Source organism: Callionymus lyra, chromosome 1 (genome assembly GCF_982586985.1).
Source record: "Callionymus lyra chromosome 1, fCalLyr1.hap1.1, whole genome shotgun sequence".
NCBI lineage: Eukaryota > Metazoa > Chordata > Actinopteri > Syngnathiformes > Callionymidae > Callionymus > Callionymus lyra.
The window spans coordinates 25,502,300-25,524,248 of record NC_141818.1 but is presented as its reverse complement, the minus strand read 5'-3'; the positions used below and the strand labels follow the sequence as shown (position 1 = coordinate 25,524,248).

The following is a 21,949-nucleotide window of genomic DNA, read 5'->3' as shown; positions in this document are numbered from 1 at the left end:
TTTGTGACGAGAAGAAAAGACAACTGGGAAGGTGAGGAGGGGGGATGTCAACCAATCATAAGGGTTTGCCCCTTTTTACGATCGCTGAGTTTTAGCATAAGAACTGTGTTCAACTTAGAGAAAATCGTGTTGTTCCGCAAAAACGGAGCGTGCCTCTTAACATCAGAGTTTATCACCTCCTACGTGATAAACTGGGTCATCACCAACTTTGCCTTCAAGACAAAACTCCGGCCTCCTGACTTCAGCTCCTGCAAGCCCAAACTGAGGACCGCGCTGAAGGACCCGCTTCCAGCATCCTTCCAGACTCCGCAAAGTTTTCGTGAGTCTTTTTCAATCTTGACCAGACCGGTCCGATTGTTCCAATATTCGCAGCACGTCTCCCCGACTGCGGATCTCCATCAAGAAGCAAGCAACCCGTGAATCATCTTTACCTCCCGGTAAGAAGCAATTGTTCCTGACCTAAAAGACTTTCCCTCAGCAAAGTGAACATTCCAGGCATTCAGTGCTGTCTACAACCAGGAAGCCGACACTGTGATTCATCTAAACGTTCGGTGGATCGCTTGGCCCCCTCATCGAAAGAACTTTGATCCCCTCAAAGTTCCTGACTGTGTCTGTCATGTTTATGTTCTTTCCGGTTTTATTTTGAAGTTGTGTTTCCGTTTTTGGTACGTGTTCCTCTGTTTTGTCTTGACAGACGCTGGCAGGTGCGCGGCTGGGGATGATTGAATGGCGGGTTCTTCCCACAGATAAGGAGCATCTCTAACCGGAAGAACTCATCAGAGTATTCAGTTTCTTGACCAGGTTGGCATCTTAGATCTCGCTCCGCGCTCGCTTGTTATTGAACTGTCTTGCGAAGACCCCTGACGTTGTCAGCGATTTCTGTTACTCACGTGAGTCTTTTTCCCCTTTGTTTTTTAGTTGCTGTTTTGAGACCCCGATCTCCTGCCGCATCCTGCCTCCGTCCCGAGCGCCTGTTCTGTTTTTGTTCCGGTCCGTTCCGACCGTGTGGATTATTAAAAGACTTTGTGTTTGAACTATTCCTCCGAGGATTATTGTTCACTTCCGCATCTGGGTCTCCTGCCGTGTTCCACCCGTGACAGAATACTCTGGCCACCAGATGGATGCAGCGGAAGTAAAGGAGCTCCGCCGAGCCCTCGGTTCTCAAGGAACCAGACTTTGCTCTCTCGAGGAAGTGACACGGGTCCACCTGTTGCAGCCGCCGCAGCCTCTGTGCGCGCACAGACTGTCTCCGCTCCTGCTCAACCTGAAAGACTGCCGGCTCTACGCGAACCCACGATACCCACGCCGGAACATTATAGTGGAGAAGTGGGTGGTTGTGCACGTTTTTTACTCCAGATCCAGTTAGTGTTTAGCCAGCAGCCCTCCTCGTTTTCCACGGGTCGCGCCCAGATCGCGTATCTGATAAATCTCCTCCGGGGTAGAGCAGCGGACTGGGCTACTTCTCTGTGGGAGTCTAACTCTCCGGCTCTAGCGAATTATGACGGTTTTACTGACGAGATGCGCCGGGTTTTCGACCTGCCACATCGCTCTCCCGCTGTGTCCTCTCGCAAGTTACTTAGGTTAAGACAGGGAGAAGAGTCTGTGGGGCATTACTCTGTAGATTTCCGTATATTAGCCGCCGAGAGTGGTTGGAATGAGCCCGCACTTATAACCGCGTTTACCCAGGGGTTAAGTAGCTCCGTCAGGGATCAACTCGCCACACGGGATGAATCAGAGGGGTTAGAGGCTCTTATCAGCCTAGCCATCATCGATAATAGGTTGAGGGAACGCCGCAGGGAACGTGGCAAGGACGTTTTCTCTCCTTCTCTTTCCATCTTTGACCGACCAGCTCCTCAGTTGACTCCTGCGACTCCGACGCCGCCACCCGACGAGCCGATGCAGCTGGGTCGTACACGTTTGTCTCCCGAACAGCGCTCCCACAGGCTCACGAGGGGACTGTGCTTGTACTGTGGAGAGCCTGGTCACCTACTACGTGTCTGCCCTAGTCGCCCTAAGGTTAGTGCTCGGGTGGGACACACCCGCTCTTCTCATGACCCCACTCACCGGATCATTCTACCTGGACTATTGACTGTTGACATGACTTCGACTGCTGAAGCTGTTCTGATCGACTCTGGCGCTGACGACAACTTCATTGACCGAGACTTCGCCCTTTCCCTTAACATTCCCCTGGTTAGACTGGACGTTCCCCGCCCGGTCTGCGGCATAGATGGCCGACTGCTCCTCGACGTGACTCACCAGACCACTCCCCTTTCCCTCACTATTTCGGGTAACCACTCTGAGGTAATTTGTTTTCTTCTCATTTCATCTCCCTCTTCTCCTATAGTTCTCGGTCTCCCCTGGCTTCGTATCCATAATCCTCACTTGGATTGGGTGAACTCCATGGTACTTGGTTGGAGCCCTCATTGTCATTCACAGTGTCTCCGGTCTGCACCCACTACCTCTCGTCCTCCACTTCCCATTTCTCCCCCTCCTGATCTTTCCTCCGTTCCTCCGGAGTATCACAGTTTGGGTGAGGTTTTTAGCAAAGAGAGGGCGCTATCCCTACCACCGCACCGTCCCTATGACTGCGCCATCGACCTACTTCCTGGTTCTCCACTTCCCTGTAGTCGACTGTACAAGGTTTCTCGTCCGGAGCGTCAGGCCCTCGACACTTATATCGGGGAGTCACTGACCACCGGTTTAATTCGCCCCTCTTCTTCGCCTCTTGGTGCAGGGTTCCTTTTTATTAGTAAGAAGGACAAGTCCCTGAGACCCTGTATAGACTACCGGGGGTTAAACAGCATAACCGTCAAGAATCGTTATCCCCTCCCACTCATAGACCCGTCCTTTGATCCTCTGAACAAGGCCATGATCTTCACTAAACTGGACCTTAGAAGTGTGTATCACTTGGTTCGTGTTAGAGAGGGCGATGAGTGGAAGACGGCTTTTAAGACCCCCCAAGGACACTTCGAGTATCTGGTCATGCCGTTTGGCCTGACCAATGCGCCAGCGGTTTTCCAGAGACTTATTAATGAGGTCTTAGGGGACTTTTTGAATGATTTTGTGTATGTTTATCTTGAGGACATCTTGATCTTTTCCAGTTCTCCTGATGAACACTTCAGCCATGTCCGCCGCGTTCTCCAACGGCTATTAGGGAACAGACTGTTTGTCAAGGCAGAGAAGTGTGAGTTCGGAGTTCCCACCGTGAGTTTTTTGGGTTTTATTCTAGGGCAGGGTCAGCTGCGGGCAGATCCCATGAAGGTGGAGGCAGTGTCCCAATGGCCGGTGCCTGTTAGCCGCAAGCAATTGCAACGGTTCTTGGGTTTCGCCAACTTTTATCGTAGGTTCATCCGGGGTTATAGCCAGGTTGCCGCTCCACTAACCCAGCTTACCTCCACTAAGAGTGCTTTCACCTGGTCCTCCAAGGCGGAGGACTCCTTCAACCGGCTGCGCTCGCTGTTCTCCTCCGCGCCTATCCTACGACACCCTGACCCAGTCTGTCAGTTCATCATGGAGGTGGATGCTACGGACACTGGCATAGGGGCAGTGCTGTCTCAGAGGTGCGCCAAGGACAACAAGGTGCATCCCTGTGCCTTTTATTCCCGGAAGCTGTCCCCAGCGGAGCAGAACTATGACATTGGCAACCGGGAACTCCTGGCGGTGGTGGCGGCACTTCAGGAGTGGAGGCATTGGCTGGAGGGCTCAGAGGTACCCTTTCTGGTTTTAACGGATCATAGGAACTTGCTCTACGTACAGGAGGCCAGGTGCCTGAACTCCCGCCAGGCCCGTTGGGCCCCGTTTCTGGGCCGATTTCGACTTTTCCCTGACTTACCGCCCGGGAGGTAAGAACGTCAAGCGTGATGCCTTATCCCGACAATTTGCTCCTTCCCAGGAGGGTCTGGCGGATGAGACCATCCTCCCGAAGCGGTGCTTCATTAGGGCGGCCAGCTGGGATATAGAGAGGGTAGTTCAGGAGGCTCAGGAGAGTGACCCAGGACCTAGCTCTGGACCGCCTGATAAACTCTTTGTTCCGCAGCCAGCTCGTGCCCAGGTGCTTCAGTGGGCGTTTCTCAGACAGAGACAGAGACTCTGGTGGCCGTAGATGGCATGCGACGTCAAGGAGTTTGTGGCTGCATGTGCCACGTGTGCTCGCGGAAAGTCCTCTCGTCGCCCCCCCGCTGGACTCCTTCAACCCTTACCTGTGCCGAGTCGCCCCTGGTCGCACATCTCAGTGGACTTCGTCACCGGTCTTCCTCCATCCATGGGTAGGACTGTGATCCTTACGGTAGTGGACCGCTTCTCCAAGATGGTTCACTTTATTCCCCTGATCAAGTTACCGTCCGCCTTGGAGACAGCGGACCTGCTGGTCCTACACGTTTTTAGACTCCATGGCATCCCGGTGGACATCGTCTCGGATCGTGGACCCCAGTTCTCCTCGCAAGTGTGGAGAGCCTTCTGCAAATCCCTGGGGGCTAAGGCTAGCCTTTCGTCGGGCCACCATCGGCAGAGCAACAGACAGACGGAACGGGCCAACCAGGACCTGGAATCAGCTCTACGCTGCGTGTCGGCTCGTCACCCTGCCTCCTGGTGTCAGCACATCCCCTGGGTGGAGTATTCTCACAACTCCCTAACTTCATCTGCCACTGGGAGGTCACCTTTCATGGCAGCTTACGGGTATCAACCACCTCTCTTCCCCTCTCAGGAGAGGGAGGCAGCGGTTCCCTCAGTTCGGGCCCACCTACGACGTTGTCGGTCTGTCTGGCACCAGACCAGGGCGGCCTTGTCCCGCACCGCCACAAGGAATCGGTGTCTCGCTGACAAGCACCGTGTGCCAGCGCCGAGGTACTCACCTGGCCAGAAGGTCTGGTTATCCACCCGGGACCTCCCCCTTCCTGTGGAATCACGCAAGCTGGCTCCCAGGTTCGTGAGGCCGTTCGAGATCGAGAGGATCATAAATCCCACGGCCATGCGCCTCAAGCTCCCTCCGTCGCTCAAGGTCCACCCCACCTTCCACGTCTCTCTCCTGAAGCCTGTCACCACCAGTCCTCTCAGTGCGCCAGCCGAGCCTCCACCTCCTCCTCTCATCATTGACGATCACCCCGCGTACAGAGTCCACAAGATCCTGGAGGTTCGCCGCAGAGGTCGGGGCTTCCAGTACCTAGTGGACTGGGAGGGCTACGGTCCAGAGGAGCGCTCCTGGATTTCCCGCTCACTCATCCTGGACCTCTCCCTCCTCCGAGACTTTTACCGGGAGCACCCGGAAAGACCGGGTAGAACGCCTGGAGGCGCTACCTAGAGGGGGGGGTACTGTCATGTTTATGTTCTTTCCGGTTTTATTTTGAAGTTGTGTTTCCGTTTTTGGTACGTGTTCCTCTGTTTTGTCTTGACAGACACTGGCAGGTGCGCGGCTGGGGATGATTGAATGGCGGGTTCTTCCCACAGATAAGGAGCATCTCTAACCGGAAGAACTCGCCAGAGTATTCAGTTTCTTGACCAGGTTGGCATCTTAGATCTCGCTCCGCGCTCGCTTGTTATTGAACTGTCTTGCGAAGACCCCTGACGTTGTCAGCGATTTCTGTTACTCACGTGAGTCTTTTTCCCCTTTGTTTTTTAGTTGCTGTTTTGAGACCCCGATCTCCTGCCGCGTCCTGCCTCCGTCCCGAGCGCCTGTTCTGTTTTTGTTCCGGTCCGTTCCGACCGTGTGGATTATTAAAAGACTTTGTGTTTGAACTATTCCTCCGAGGATTATTGTTCACTTCCGCATCTGGGTCTCCTGCCGTGTTCCACCCGTGACAGTGTCATCGTCATCCTCATCGTCATCTCCTTCACCCCATCCTCACCTCCAACTCCATTGGCATCCACTCGCTTGCCACCTTCATCTGGTCTCCAGCTGCTGCCTAAACTGCCATTCAACATCAACGGTCAATGTAAGATCACTTCATCTTGAACAAATTGATTTGTGTCTGGGTTGTTTAATATGAGGGTAGTCCAGTAAGATTGTGTACACGATTATTTTCCCTTTTCCGTTTTTATTCTCGGTTCCGAAACTTACCATAAAATACTAATTTTTGTCATTCATTATTCATTACTTTTTAAATAAATTTATAAAACGTCACGTCGTCGTTCGCGTCTCTTTTTTGGTGTAATTAACGGTCAATTTAAGAGCCTCTTACTCAGTAAAGAACAAATAATCACGACAAAAATGGTAAACTTCAGTTAAATGAGATTGATTAAAACGAATGTTTCATTGTTAATTAATTAGGCCAATTAATTAATTATTATCCACGTACATTTAATAGTTTCCCTTGCACTATAAAACAAGGGTGGTGTCCCTTGTCTTCAGGTAAATCTTACCTAGAGGCAATTTTAAAGTTAAATCTACCAGAATTTAGACATTCTGAAAATAAACCTTTTTATAAGGAATATAAAACAACTACACTACCATAGAAGATACAGTGTGATCTTAATCACTGGGAAAAAAATACAGTCATCACTTACAGACATAAAAGCACCAGTGAAAAATTTAAATTCTGCCAAAAATCAATTCACAATGATTACAATCAGTCCCAATTGTTCTTGGTTAAAATTTCTGAACTCCTCATTAAATCAATTCTACTGTAAGAATAAACTACGAAGAATGTGACTAACTCTATTAAAAAAATCCAAATTTAAACACATATCCTACCTGCTAAAATATCTGACCCAGGGGCCAAATGATCTGAAGTACGACTCCTCATGACACGTTTTTCCTTGCCACTATCACATGTAGATTCACTTATTGTTTATTCACTGGGATCTGTTTTTATTATTACTAATATATTCATACTTAAACTGTAAAGTGTCTTAAGATTACTTATGGTTTAACACTTGGAAAACACAAACAATTGAATCGAACAAGCTCATTGTCGCACAGACTATCAAAAAAATAATTGTTTTAAGACTCAACCTTAAAGGCTTGGTGGAAAACGGTAAAATTCACTCCGCTCACATTATTATTCTTGCCACAGTGATGTTATCGCATGTTCTTGGCAGGGTAATGGAGTACTACCAGTAGCAGTGTTCAAAATACCCGTCTGCAGTCTGCAATTTGCAGATCAATTTTCAAGATTGCAGGAGAAAAAATAATCAACCTGCAATTTTGCAGGATTAAAAAAAAAAAAACGTTGGTGAAATAGCTGCGATCCATGCATATGATCCAAGAAGTTGAATAACTATTTGCACTGACATCACGCACCAGTGCTGGTGAAGCAGCTGCTGCAAACAACAGAGCCTCGCTTCACAAGATTTAACACCATTCTCTTTATTAGGCATCTAGAGAAGCATCATGACGAAAAATACTAACAGACAGGATAAACAATAATTATTAACTCATTTAAATTATTAGTTTATTTAAAAGGGGACATTGCAATTTCATGATTAGAAAGGCAGAATTAGCCAAAAGGCTGGTTTTCATCTGTAGTCCTTTGGCCATGATGTAAAAGCCAATAAAGACAAAACAAAACAAAGCAGTTAACTTTGCTCTTATGTAGGGACGAGCAAAACCTTTAGTCGACTGTGCGAAAGTCAACAATGACAAACATTCTTATTAGTGGTAATGTTGACTTCATCATTGGAATCTTCCTCAATACAACAAATGGCGAGTTTGTGTTTAATACTGGTTGAATAAAGGCTGACAGCGCAGTTCCATGTGTGACGTCAGCTCCACTTAATTTTAATTTCACAAACCTCAGGACAATAAATGATGACACAAAAATACATTTAACAAGTTTAGTTTAGTCATAACACCGTTAAAATGCTTTACTATCTAACCTTTATATCGTGTTGATCGTCGTCACAGATCAAATGATGATCCAAGTTTGAGATCACAACAGAAACTCATCATTATTCAATAAATCCTGCATGACGCAGTGTCTGTCAAATCCAATGGGATTATCGAGTGTTTCTTGTATTAACATTTTGTATAAAATCATTTATCATCAAATCATCAAATTTGTGATCATCAACAGTGACCCAGACGTATGTGCTCTAAGGTCCATCTATGCATGCGCCTATTTTTTTTTTTGTGAATCAAATTCACACTAGTTTATTGGATTGTTTACATAATTTGTGTTGTTCTAATAAGACTCTAAGCATTTTTTATTTGACTTTCTTATTGTAATTGTTATTAAAACATTTTATTGTGTGAATGCCCCTCTTTCTTTTATTCCTCTTTTTCTACCCTTTTTTTCCCCATTCATTTCAATGGGGAAACTCTTGGTTGGTTTCAATGGTTTCAACTCCTTCCACTTCCATCTGTCACTACTTTCCACTACTAATTCCACTACTACTGCCTTATACTTATTGTTATACTTATAATTATATTTATACTAATAATTATATTTATACTCATAGTTTTACTTATACTTCTCTTGTACTAATACTCCTCCACTTTTTGACTCTTCCACTCCTCCACTCTCCCACTCTTTCACTCTCCCATTCTTCCACTTGTTCATTCTCCCACTCTTTTACTCTTCCACTCCTTCACTCTTTCTCTCCTTCACTCTTCCACTCTTCCACTACTCTAGTTAAACTTATACTTTTACTTATAGTTATAATTATAGTTGAACTTATACTTATAGTTATAGTTCTACTTAGAGTTGTAGTTATACTAATAGTTATGCTTATACTTATATTTATAGTTATACTTATAATTATAGTTAAACTTATAGTTATACTTATACTTATAGTAATACTTATAATTATAGTTAAACATATACTTATAGTTATACTTATACTTATAGTTATACTAATAATTATACTTTCCTTCACTCCTTCACTCCTCCACTACTCATTAAATCCTCTACTCATTAAATCCTCTACTCCTTCACTCCTTCACTCTACTCCTTCACTCCTCCACTACTCTACTCATTAAATCCTCTACTCCTTCACTCCTCTACTCATTAAACCCTCCACTCCTTCACTCCTCTATTCCTTCACTCCTCCACTACTCTACTCATTAAATCCTCTACTCCTTCACTTCTCTACTACTCATTAAATCCTCTACTCCTTCTCAAGTCTACTCCTTCACTCCTCGACTACTCTACTCATTAAATCCTCCACTCCGTCACTCCTCTACTCCTTCACTCCTCCACTACTCTACTCATTAAATCCTCTACTCCTTCACTCCTCTACTACTCTACTCATTAAATCCTCTATTCCTTCTCTAGTCTACTCCTTCACTCCTCCACTACTCTACTCATTAAATAATCTACTCCTTCACTACTCTACTCATTAAATACTCTACTCCTTCACTTCTTCACTCCTCTACTACTTTACTCGTAGTAGAACTACACGTACGAGTTCTACTACAAATACTAGAACTACTATGAGTACTACTACTACGAGTACTTATACATGTACTAGTACTACTACGAGTACAACACGTACTAGTACTACTATTAGTAGTACACATACTAGTACTACTATGAGTACTAGTACTACGAGTACTTCTAGTACTACGAGTACAACTACTTGTAGTACTACAGGTACTCATACTACTACTCTTAGTACTACAAGTACTAGTACTAAGAGTAATTCATAATAATAATAATTTTATTTAAAGTGTGTTATCATAACAAAGTTATCTGAAGACACTTTACAGTTGAAGTAAGACTCTAGTGGAGAAAGTAAAAACAGATCAATGATGAAGTACAGTGTGGCTGGAGCAGGAAAAAGTTCCTTTTAGAAGAAACCTGGAGCAGAAGTAAACAGTTGATGAATAAAAACAAGAGCGTCCAGGTTTACTTGTTGAACAAAGACCAAGATGACACGGATTGATCAGGTGAAAGCAATCATGGATAAATGAACACTTGACCTTCTCAACCAGACCCTGCGATTGATCACAGATTCACTGATGCACTGAGACAACAATGTTTTTAGAACCTATGAAGAACTCGAAGACAATATCAAGAAAACAGGAACCATTGCTAATACTGCTGAATACTGTAAAGCTATAGGAAAAAAATGTCTATTTATATCATGGCTTGATGGTCTAGTGGTCCTGGGTTCAAAACCCAGAGGTGACATTAAACTTTAGTTTCTCTCTTTGTGTAGATATGGTTTGTGTATAATCTGTGGAAAATGTATCTTTAATCTCTTCCATTCTTTCTTTTATTCCTCAATATCTACCCTTTTCACCGTTCATTTCAATGGGGAAACTCTTCAACTCAACTTTCAACTCCTTCCACTGTAACCTACTACTTCTACTACTAATTCCACTACTACTAATTCCACTACTATTACTTCCACTACTACTACTTCCACTAATACATTCACTACTACTCCCACAACTACTAATTCCACTACTTCTACTTCAATTACTACATTCACTACTACTCCCACAACTACTAATTCCACTACTTCTACTTCAATTACTACATTCACTACTACTCCCACAACTACTAATTGCACTTTCTACTTCAATTACTACTTCCACAACTACTAATTCCGCGACTACTTCCAGTATTACTAATTTCTCTAATACTTCCAATACTATTAATTCCACTTTGTTTGCACTTTGTTCCACATTGTCACCCTTAGTATTTTGTTTCACCAACTTCACAGACAGTCTACGTATTTTTCAGGTTATAGAAAAACAAAGTTTACAGTTTAACTGTTTTTCTTTTCTTATTTTCCTTTTCTTCTCAAAATGGTGATAAAAATCAAATTATTTATTTGAATAAATACCAACTTTGTTATACTATATGTAGTAATTGTGGTGATACCTTCATTAGTATGTTGTTTGAAAGGATGATATGCAGGTGTGACGACTAGTACATTTATAAATTGTTGATATATTTCTAGTTGTAGTAACAAAAGGGAGATGGGGATGAAAGATCAGTGGATGTATCAGGGAATGATAAATCTGATTTAATGTGAACACTGAAATTAAAAGTAGAGTGATAAAATAAAGAGTTATGGTAAAGAAATGGTATGGGTTACAAAGCTATAGATAATGAAGATGACAAATGACATTGACATTCTGTAATAATGTAGAACACTCAAAAGTATTTGTAACACTGAGTAATATAAATCAAGTGTAAATTTTTTTTTTTAAATATTATGTAAATAATAATCTTTGAATCCTCAGATTAAATCTTTGCAAAATAATACAAAGATTTCTCATGTAAAATACACAAAAAAATGTAGGCTATGCAGCTCTGGCTCTATCAGGTCCAATATTTAATAATGAAATACAGCAACAACAACTAAGATCAAACGCACTATTGTTTAAAAAAAACAGTGTTGTTGGCCAATGGACTACTCACTACAGTATTTAAACAATACTTTGTACTAGAGTTGTCACAATACTAAAATTTCAGTTGTCGATACAGATACCAGTGCATTTATTCGATACTTTGATACTTTTCGATACCATGGATGAATACAAAGAAGCCTTTATTTGGAAGTACACAACCTAATTAAATAAAAAAAAAAAAAAAAATTGACAGGGGTGATGGTACATCATTTCCATTTAGATACAAAATATGAACAAAACACACTGTTGACCAGCCTTCAAGAATCATAAAAATAAAAACCTTCAAAAAATAACTATTATACATTCAAACAGTGGCGATGAGGACCTTACGTCTAAAATAAACTCATGTTATCATATTTTGTTTGCTTTTGAAAGATTGCTTTGACTCTTTGCTGCAGTCTCAGACTCTCTTGCTCCTGGTCATTGTTATCTGACTTTTAGTGTAAAGAAAAAGTGAAAAATAAAATGTTTATTTAAATAACATGATCTCAGCAACCATCAGAAATAATCTCATAATGTTATGTTAAATAAACATATCATATTAAGTTATGTACATGTAAGTTATCTAAAATATTACAAAAGGATGCCTGTAGTAAGTGAAGCTGTAATAAAGTGTTTCTCTCACTCAAATAATAAGTTATAACGGGTTATAAAAAACTGATATTCACTCACCTGCAACTCTTTAAAAATGTCTTTCATGTGTTTGTTGGTTCGAAGTGTTTATTCCATAGAGCTGTTTGCAGGTTTTAAGGATGAATAATTCAACTCAACATTCATCCTCAGATCTTAAGTATCTCTAAATGTGACTAACTGGCAAGGTTTTTCAAGGTGTCTTGTTTTTACTTAAAATAGTAGTCATCGTTGAAGACGTCAGAGTTTCATCTTCTATGATCACAGTGCTCATAGTACACACGCACATGGCCCTGATGGTGCCATGCTGGTATATTTTTCTTTTTTGTGTGCTTGTACCGCATTGGTACTGAAGTATCGATTCTTGTGACAGCCCTACTATGTAGAGAAAAGGACAATTTTTTTTTTTTAAGTTTGGACACACCTTCTGGGCTCATTTAAAGTTTTTGCAGTTTAGTGGACTGACTGATCCTGAATTATTAAAAACAATTATGGGCACGCTTTTCTCTTTAATTAGCTGATTGGTTCTTTCCATAAAATTAATTATAAGGTTGTCCAATAGGGCTGTATCAACCTGATTTCTGCACAACACCACTAATGGTCCAAACCCCATTAATTACTAAGTAACGTTGTAAATTCACACCTGTAAAATAAAAATGAATTCAGGAGAATATATTTTTAAGGTCATCAAAAGAATGCCAAAAGTATGCATAGCAGTCACCAGAGAAAAAGCTGGGTACTTTGATGAAACTATTATACAAGTCAATTTTCAGACTTTTTTGTTAAGTATACATGTGTTCTTTCATTCTTTTGATGCATTCAGGGAGAATCCTTTTACTATCTATGTAAAAAATCATAAAAATGCATTGAATGAGTGTGTCCAAACTTTTACCATGCATTGTACAGTCTAGAAAAAACCTAGTATAGACCCCAACAATTAAGACAATCTCCGCCCCTTTTCAAACTTGCCCTTCATCTCCAAAGTACTTGAAAAGACTGTCGCCTCCAACCTCACTCTCATCTTTCACAAAACTTCTATGAGCCCTTCCAGTCCCGTTTCCGCACCCACCACAGCACTGAAACAGCCTTTAATGAAAATTAACAACAACCTCCTCACTGTCGCTGACTCTGGTCCATTCTCCATCCTCATTCTCCTTGACCTGACCGCTGCCTTTGACACCATCTCACACACTTGTATTGATTTTGATTGTTCAAGCGCTTTCTGACCCTGGTCTAGAAAGGCACTTGTATATATTACAAATAATTATTGCTTGCCTCATCATCCTTAGTAGACTTTCCTCATTTGGTGTCTCCAAAACTCCCCTCAAATGATTCCACTTCTACCTCACTAACCACAACCAGTTCATACAACTTAAATCATTCAGATCCAACCTCTCCCAAGTGACCGCAGTTGTGCCCCAGAGCTGTGTCCTGGGAGCCCCTCTTTATTACCTACCTCCTCCCCTTGGCCACATCTCCCACCAATTCAATATCAATTTCCACTGCTTCTCGGATGCGACCCAGATCTATCTTTCATGCAAACCCAACTCGTCTCTCCCATTCCCCCGCCTCACTTGAAGTCGCTCCGAAATTAATTAATGGTTCACTTCACACTCAGATAAAACAGAAATCCTCCTTTTTGGCACCAAATCGACCCTCTCCAATTTCTCTCTCAATGATGACAGATCCTCCATTTTTCCCCCTCCCCTCAGGTCTAGAGTCTGAGTCTCGTCCTGAACAGTTCGCAATCCCACATAAACAATATCACACGTCCTGCATATTTTCACCTCCACAACATCAACAGACTCAGATATAGCTGAAACATCTCTCCTTAGATCAACCAGCAGTGATCACAGGACTCTGGTTCCAGAGCAAATATCGGTTCAATATCCATTATCAAGCTAACATTTACCACAGTATGAAACAATCCCAAAAGACAGTGATGGAATGAGGTGCATGCAGATGCAGGCTTAGACACCAATCACGGCATCAAGAACAAATAAAAAACAAGTCCAGTGTTTATCAGAATGTTCAGAGGTAATGTTCATCACGGAAAATTATTAATATACCCTTTATCACTTGGTGTTTAAAATGGGGAATTTGGATTCAAAAGTTAAAACAAGTTGGGTTTTTTTCAAAGTCACATGTATAGGTTGTCATTTAAAAGTTAAAGTATCTACAGGTTGGACATACTTTTTATGAACCAGCTTCATGCTGTAAGTAGGGCTTTTTCACAAGATTACAGAGGACAACTATTATTATTACACGTTAAGATTGTGCTTCATGTGATACAAATTCAAACTGACAAGACTGTTACTCACCTCCCCAGGTGATTGTTGCAGGTTACAGTCAGGAGGGCTGAGATCTTGCCTCATCACCCAGATAGGTTCTTTGGGCTCATCTGGAGTGTACGGGGACCTGACTGTACGTGTCTTTACCACCTCTATGGCCTCTTTAATGTCCTTAATGGCCAAAGTAATTGCATCTCGCTTCTCCTGAGTGTTTCTGAATGTCCCCAGATCATCTGCTGGAGTCAGGATTAGTTTTCTGGCTCCCCTTACAACTGTGGTGCTTGCATTTGAATTATTCGGATGCTCTGGTTTAGCTCCTTTTTGTTCCACTACTGTTAGTTGAGTTTTGCCATCCTTAAATACCTTCTGTAAACTCTTAGTGCTCACACTTGATTTGACCTTGGGCACAACACCGTTGATGTCTACTTCTGGTGCACAGCTGCCTGTACAAGGATAAGGGGCAAATTCAGCTTCCTTCTCTGGACTGTCTGATTCCCCATCTGAGCGTTCATCATAATGGCGCAAGCGAGAGCCTACAGAATCTTCATTTTCAGATCCTATGTTTTGCCCTTGCAACAAGCAGAAATCGTTTTCTTTTGGGATCAACTCTCTGTCTTCTGTCCCCTCTACAGCAGTTGAAAGTGTGGCTGGAGCCCTTATTTCTTCATAAACATGCTCAGACAACGCATATATGTCATAAGCCTCTGAATATACTTCGTCTGCAAAAATATCTACATTGTTCAAACGTGGCTTGGACTGGAAGTTGCTACTGCAGATGACAGGCTGTGTGTACATGTAGTTAGAGTAGCCATGGTATAGAATCTCTGTAACATCCTCATGGGCCTGAGAATACTGAGTATAAGAAACTAGCTCACCTGTCACTGTGTCTGGTGGATAGTTATGAATTTGCTGGTGTTGCTGTTCAAACTGAGGATGCTCTGTGTATCCCTCCGCCTCAGGATGCAACTGAACTTCATAGTTCACTGCCGTATCTTCTGCCTCTAGCTGCCCTTCAGAATCCAGAGAAATCATTGTGAAATTGTCATCCCCTTCAACCCAGTCACTATGGGTGTGAAAACCACTCTCAGTACTGGCTGAGCGAGCTAACACTGCATCAGTTCTCTCCAGTTCATCATCATAGGTAACCCTATGTTGCTTTTCCTGCTCCTGGGCCAAAAGCTGAGCCTGCTCTGCATCCTGCTGCTTTCGCTGCCTTTTTCTCTGTTGCTGGGCTCTCTTTAAGGCCTCACTGTCACCCTGTCTGCGGTAACGTGTAACTGCTGGACGGGGAATAGGATGAACAAGTTGAGGTTGTTCGAAAGTGGCTCCTTTAGTCAGAGCATCATAGCATGTTTTGTGCTTCTCTTGTTGGCCATGGTGGCAGGACCGTCTGTAGTCCTGCTGCTCTTCACTTATCTCCGTTTCTTGGATGTCCATATGTTCCACGTTTTTGTTAATCCAATATTGTTGAAAATATATTTTTGATTGGCATTATTACCAGAAGGCTGTCTGAAACAAAAGAAAAGTTATCATTCAGATAAATATCAATAAATAGGCCCATTGTATTATTCAGTTTCTCCCCCTACTAAAGTTAAATTAAACTAAAATATATATTCAAATGGTTAGTTAAATTAGTCACATTTATTTCACAATCAGTATTAAGAATTATATTTATTATCAAAGTGCAACAACAGTGCTGTAACCTTAATTGCAGTTTTAGCAGATCTTCACAGCTTGCATCACACAGTACAAAACGTGGAATTCAAATCATGAATAACTAAATAAAATAAAACAAATGAAATGTAATTTGTTGAAGTCCACTGGTTTAATTGTCAGTGAAAGTGAAACCTATGATCCTCTGCTGTCCTCATAACACACCGAAAGGCTTCTCTGCAGAACAGCTGGTGAACAACTTGATATAAAAGCTGCATGATTTATCAAAGCTTAAAACATATAAATGTGGCTCTGCGCCAACCTAATAATGCACTAGTTTCACCAGCATTGGGGGGGGGGGACACATGATTCATGCTTCATCAAGGTAGCTACATAACAACAAAGATTAACATAGAACAGAACTTCATGATACTTTTACTCCACTCCTGCCCCCGAACTCAGAATTGTACAATTTAATAGCCCGAGGAATGAATGAGTCCTTGAGTCTATTTGTTTTGCTTCTCTGCTCACTGATGACAGTGCTGAGAGGATGACTGTCATCATCTATGATGGACAATAGTTTGTTCAGTGATCTCCTCTCTGCAACTGTCACCAGTGAGTCCAGCTTCATGCCAACCACAGAGCCAGCCTTTCTGATCAATCTGTCCAACCTGTTGACACTCCACTTGGACACCTTCCCACCCCAACACACCACAGCAGCTTCTTTATATTTTGACCCTTGTCTTATCTCAGTGTGAAGGTGACCAAAAAGCACCCAAATATGTGTTTGTGGTACCCCTTGTGTTGTCTCCTAGACTTGAGTGTTTTCAACACATTTACATCCTGATGTCGGTTCATAAGTATGAATAAAGACGAGAGCTGTTGCCCTGTTTTTGTGTGTGCACACTGTGCAAAAATGAGCAGTAAGAAAAGGCTGAGTGACCAGTGTGCACTTTCCTTTACTATGCACTGAAGTTTGTGTAATTTATTATATATATAAATGATTACATCACATCTTTAGCACATTTTTGCTGGATTTTTAAAAGTATTTGCAGTGTATATATTATTTTTGTTTACAACTGTAATTAAAGTAACTAAGAATCTCAACTAAATGAACCTTCTCCCTTGATTTTTAATGTATGCAATTTGCCTTTATCTTAAAACTGGCTTAATAACATTCATCTTAACAATCAAAAATAAATATATTTTACTGTAAAGTGAATTATTTATTGCATTAGAGAAAAAATGCATAAAAAAGACCAAAAAAAATAATCGAAATTACATTATTTTCAATAATCGTTCAGTCCTACTTAATAACCTTGAAATCCTCTCATGTACATACTTTATTGATAGGAAACAGTTTCAATAAAATATTCACTGTTGATGCTGTTGCTGTATTGTTAACTAACATAATTTACTATACTAATCTTTCATCTAGATTGGAGATGATGCAGATGTGAACAGAGAGGATCCAAATCAAAGCAACATTGATGTTATGGTACGGCTGATGAGTGAGGTATTGCTAATATATGACATTTATAATAATATTTACTTCTGAACTAGCAATTCAAATATTACCCTATTCTATTTAACCAGGGCTTCGGGGCGTTTTAACTTGTATTTCCTATCATCACGTATATTGTAACTGTATTGTATAATGGTAATTCTGTAAAGTTTTTTTTTTTCTCTTATCCATATATATGTATATTTATGTTGCAGAGTGCAATCTAGAGAGGACTGTGACCCCAGGATTGTGCTGTTTTTGATTAATGTGAATGGGAAATATTGTCCTTCACATTTTAGTTACTATATAGTTAGTTTTCTTATAAATCTATTTCAAAATAACATCTTTATTGAAATGTGAGTATTTTTATTAATGTTTTCCCCTCTATTTTACCAAGTGTATAGTTTTTTTTAGCTCTACCAGACTGGCAATTGGTTGGACAAATTATTTTGTATCAATGAGTCATGCTGACCAATCATTGTTCTTCTCACAATGTTCCAATTTGTATACATCTCCTCCTATATCTTTTTAACATTTCTTTTCACATCCTTTCTGTGTGTTCTATTGCACCTTGAGCACATACTTCGGTCATTATTTTCACATTTCTTTCTCAACTGATGCTTATTAGACTATCTTCTCCTCCATGTTGAACTGCATTTACTGACAAATCAGATCATCTGCCAGCACTCTCACTTTTTAATCTGCTCACTCTGACAAACCACTCCGATAGCTTTACCCAGAGGTAGGTCTGCCTGAAACTGGAGCCTCTGAGAAACGTCATTGTCCCGTATTTGTTTACCTTTTGCCATAACCCCTTAGCGTTATAGTTACAGTAACTTATGTTTATTATTGAAGCGCTCACATAGCCTCACTTATGTATCATGACTCGTGTTCATTCTGTGTGAAATTCGGACGTCACTTTCGTTACCATGGCAAAACATATGAACATCAATTTATCACAGGATGAATAATTTTTTTTAAGTAAAACAAGTAATCACTCATTCTAAATCAGTGGTTCTTAACCTTGTTGGAGGTACCGAACCCCATCAATTTCATATGCGAATTCACCGAACCCCTCTTTAATGAAAAATAAAATAGTATTTCTTGTATTCCCCGTCTCCATGCAGCTTCAAGAAGTGTTCCTTTACTTTTGCCGGTGCGAGACTAGAGTTGCTCAACTTGGCTTTGAAAATCATGCAGATAGGACGCTCACTACCATCACGTTCCGTGTTACATGTGATTCCATGTTGTACCTATTTAGTCATAAATATACCGACATAGTTAGTATGGATTAAAATATTAACGAAGGAATAACACGATGTACTACCACGACAGTCGCACTAAATTCCCCCAGCACTGATTTGCCAAACAGTGTATCATGATCGTCTGTAGCCAGTGATGGCCAAGCGGGGTCTGTCATCACAAATTTACACGATAATTCGGTTGTGTCCGAACCTCCGCGGCGGAGGCTCTGCCGAACCCCTGAGACCGACTCACCCTTAGGGTTCGATCGAACCCAGGTTAAGAACCACTGTTCTAAATCAATAACAAAACTTCTTTTTTGTGGAAGAATACAATTTAACAGCTAAATATAAATCGGCCAATGATACACATGTTGGCACATTGAAGGAAAAGAAAACGAAAAAAAATTCTACATCAAGACATCAGAAAATCTCCAAATATTATCAGTGCATTGAATTGAATTATTGTTATGAATTATTGTGTAACTACAGCTTTGATGTGCACCCCGATTGTGACACTTGTAAAGGACCTCCATATCATGTTACTAGACGCGTTGGTTCTTTCTCTTTGAATATTTTAATTAATATTTTAATGTAATAGTTCTTTAAGTGTGTTTTAATAACTCCATAATAAAAACTCCTATGGGCACCAATTGTATTTAACTTATAAAGGACATCCATATAATGTACTGTACTCATTTTCCCCACCATGTTAGTACACTTTTTTCCAAGTTTATATTTTAAATATTTTCACTCATATTGTTAAGCTATATTTAATAAACATTTTTGAATAACTCCTTAACTACATCTCTGATGGTCACCAAACGTATGTCATCTAAAAAAAAAACCTCTATGATGTAAATACACTGGTTACTTTTTTGAATTTTCCTCCATCATATTTTTATTTTAAGTCTGTCTAATGTAATGTAGTGTGGAGGTCATTCAAATTTGGGAGTTGTTTCAAAAATGTTTATGAAATATTGCATACATTTTTAATTTAAAGTATTTCAAATGGCAATTTTAAAAAGGCACACGTGGAGTAACATCGTTTTTAGGTGGCATCAATCTGTACATCTTCAGAGTTGTGATTTAAGGAATTACTGAGAAATATTTATGAAATTTTCATTAAATAGTACTTTAAAATATGTTAAATTAAGTAAGTAAAGGTTATTTTTAAAGTAAGATAATTTTTTGTACAGAGAAATTCCTAAAACTATTGAGTGTATTAACATAATACGTAGGTCCTTTACAATTGACATACATTAGGTGCCCATTATAGTTGTATTTAAGTTGTTGTTAAAGACTAACTAGTGAAGTAACATCATAAGAAGATTCTTAATAAGTGAGAGATATACGTTGGAAACATATTCGTCTTATTGGAATTAGTCAATATTTTACAGTATTACATTTTTGTCATTAAAAGTAATTTCTAGAGGTCTCGTTTTTAATGCTCCGGCTGCAGAGGCTCTTTACACTGGTACTGCTGCACAATTGCAATAGACACATTTTTTTTTTACAAACTGAGTATGTAGTCCATAGGTAGTGTAACAATGATTAGAAGAATACACATTATTTTGAATTGTTCGTATATATGTATTAACGCGCAAAGTTAAACCCTGTCAATATTCAACTTTACTTAAATCGTGAGGTTTACTGCGGACGAAGGATGATGCAGCATTAACGCAGCAACCAGCAGCATCTATGTCAACAAGGCCCCAGACTAATATTGGCATCAATTTCTGGGACTAGACTGTAGATCGCTGGTTTCTGCTGCACCCGAAACCTCCGCGACCTGGTAACCCATACAAGCAGTCAGACTGCAGAAAAAACACAACCTCCAGTGGCATGTCTTCGCACCTCCATCGGAGCTCATTGCCTCTTCGGTTCCGCTAGTTTTTCCTTTTTAACAGGGAACGCAGTAACGCAGCATCTGCGCAAGAACCGAGATACCGGGCTTACTTTGCTTCACCATCACCGGCTGCTGCGAGAGTCTCACGTGTAATATGATCATGTCTGCAGCTGGAACTTACCAAAATCCACGGAGACGTCGCTACAGACAGCAACTCCACGCCCCATCCTCCATCTTTTTAGTTTGTGTGGATACGAGTACCCCTCACTCCCGCCCTACATTCTACAATCTACACCAGGGGTCGGGAACCTATGGCTCGCGAGCCAGGTGTGGCTCTTTTGATGATTGCATCTGGCTCGCAGATTTCGGCTTTTCAGATAAAACATAAAATATTATCACTTGTTTCAGGGGTGGACAATACGTCGATCGCGATCGAAGCTGTTGCGAGTAGATCGCGTGATTTAATAAAATATGATATAAGAAAATAGTAAAGAGAGCTCTGATTGGCTGCTGTGCATATTAATCAAATGGTTATTGTGCCGATTGGTTGAAAATTTGATTGACATGCACAGCAGCCAATCAGAGCTCCCGCCTCTTCCACTGAACGCACGGAAAAGATCATATGAATCGAGAATAAAAAGAGTCATTTTACGCAATTCAGAAAAACGATATAGAATTATAAGCTTGTTATTTTTAAATAATATATCGAACAAAATAATGCGCGTTTGATCGCTTCAGGTTCTTCTCTACGAGAGTCACAGAAACATGACGTCAGGTCCATCAAAGTTAAGCTGCAGGTTTCAATGAAAGCGCAACAAATGCTGGTTTTCCTTTTGTGATCGCGTCCTTAAAACACACTTGCATTAATACATCATCACATGATGACTATTTGTAAATTACCTTTATCTCACGAATGTAATAAGAATAAGCAGAAACACAAACACGTTAAACAGGTGCAGGTGAGCCACACATTCTAATGACGTCAGAGACGATCAGACAAAGCGATGATGATGTGAAGTTACTGATTTATTTATTTATCTAACAGTTTTATTCTCGTTAAACTTCATCTGAAATTTAATTAATCCACTTGTGTGATTCATATCAGACATGTTTAAAATTAACAAATATAAACTGTTAGTTTGAATTCATGTTTTCATTTGTTTTTGTTTTTTCATGATCACAGAAATGGAGAAATTTTAGTCTTGTGCTTCATTTAAATATGATGGACATATTGAAATGGAGGCATGGAAAGGGATGAACCCGTCTGAATTCTTTGTTGATTTTGATGAACAAAGGAAAAGGGCTTGAATTCGTGTCAAGCACAGATTCTTACATCTGAATATTATTTATATGGCTCTCACTGAAATAAATTTCCAAATATTTTGCTTTCATGGCTCTCTGAGTCAAAAAGGTTCCCGACCCCTGATCTACACCATCACTCGCATTTATGGTAACGTCCCCTGGACCTCACACCAATAAAGATAA

At 41.0% G+C, this 21,949-nt stretch overlaps 1 protein-coding gene across 5 annotated transcripts in view; it reads right to left on the bottom strand.

Moving 5' to 3' along the window:
* LOC148088655 (amyloid-beta A4 precursor protein-binding family A member 1-like) overlaps positions 1–20,862 on the bottom strand; it is a 71,889-nt gene extending 51,027 nt beyond the window's left edge. For 4 of the 5 annotated variants that reach the window (XM_087798369.1, XM_087798372.1, XM_087798371.1 and 1 more), the window contains exons 1-2: positions 20,646–20,862; positions 14,248–15,726 (exon numbers count right to left, since the gene is read on the bottom strand). In XM_087798369.1, the coding sequence (XP_087654495.1) occupies positions 14,248–15,654 (1,407 nt within the window). In that variant the 5' untranslated portion in view covers positions 15,655–15,726; positions 20,646–20,862. The remainder of the gene's footprint in view (positions 1–14,247; positions 15,727–20,645) is intronic. The other variant, XM_087798370.1, reaches the window with a different exon arrangement.
* Positions 20,863–21,949: the final 1,087 nt, after the last annotated feature.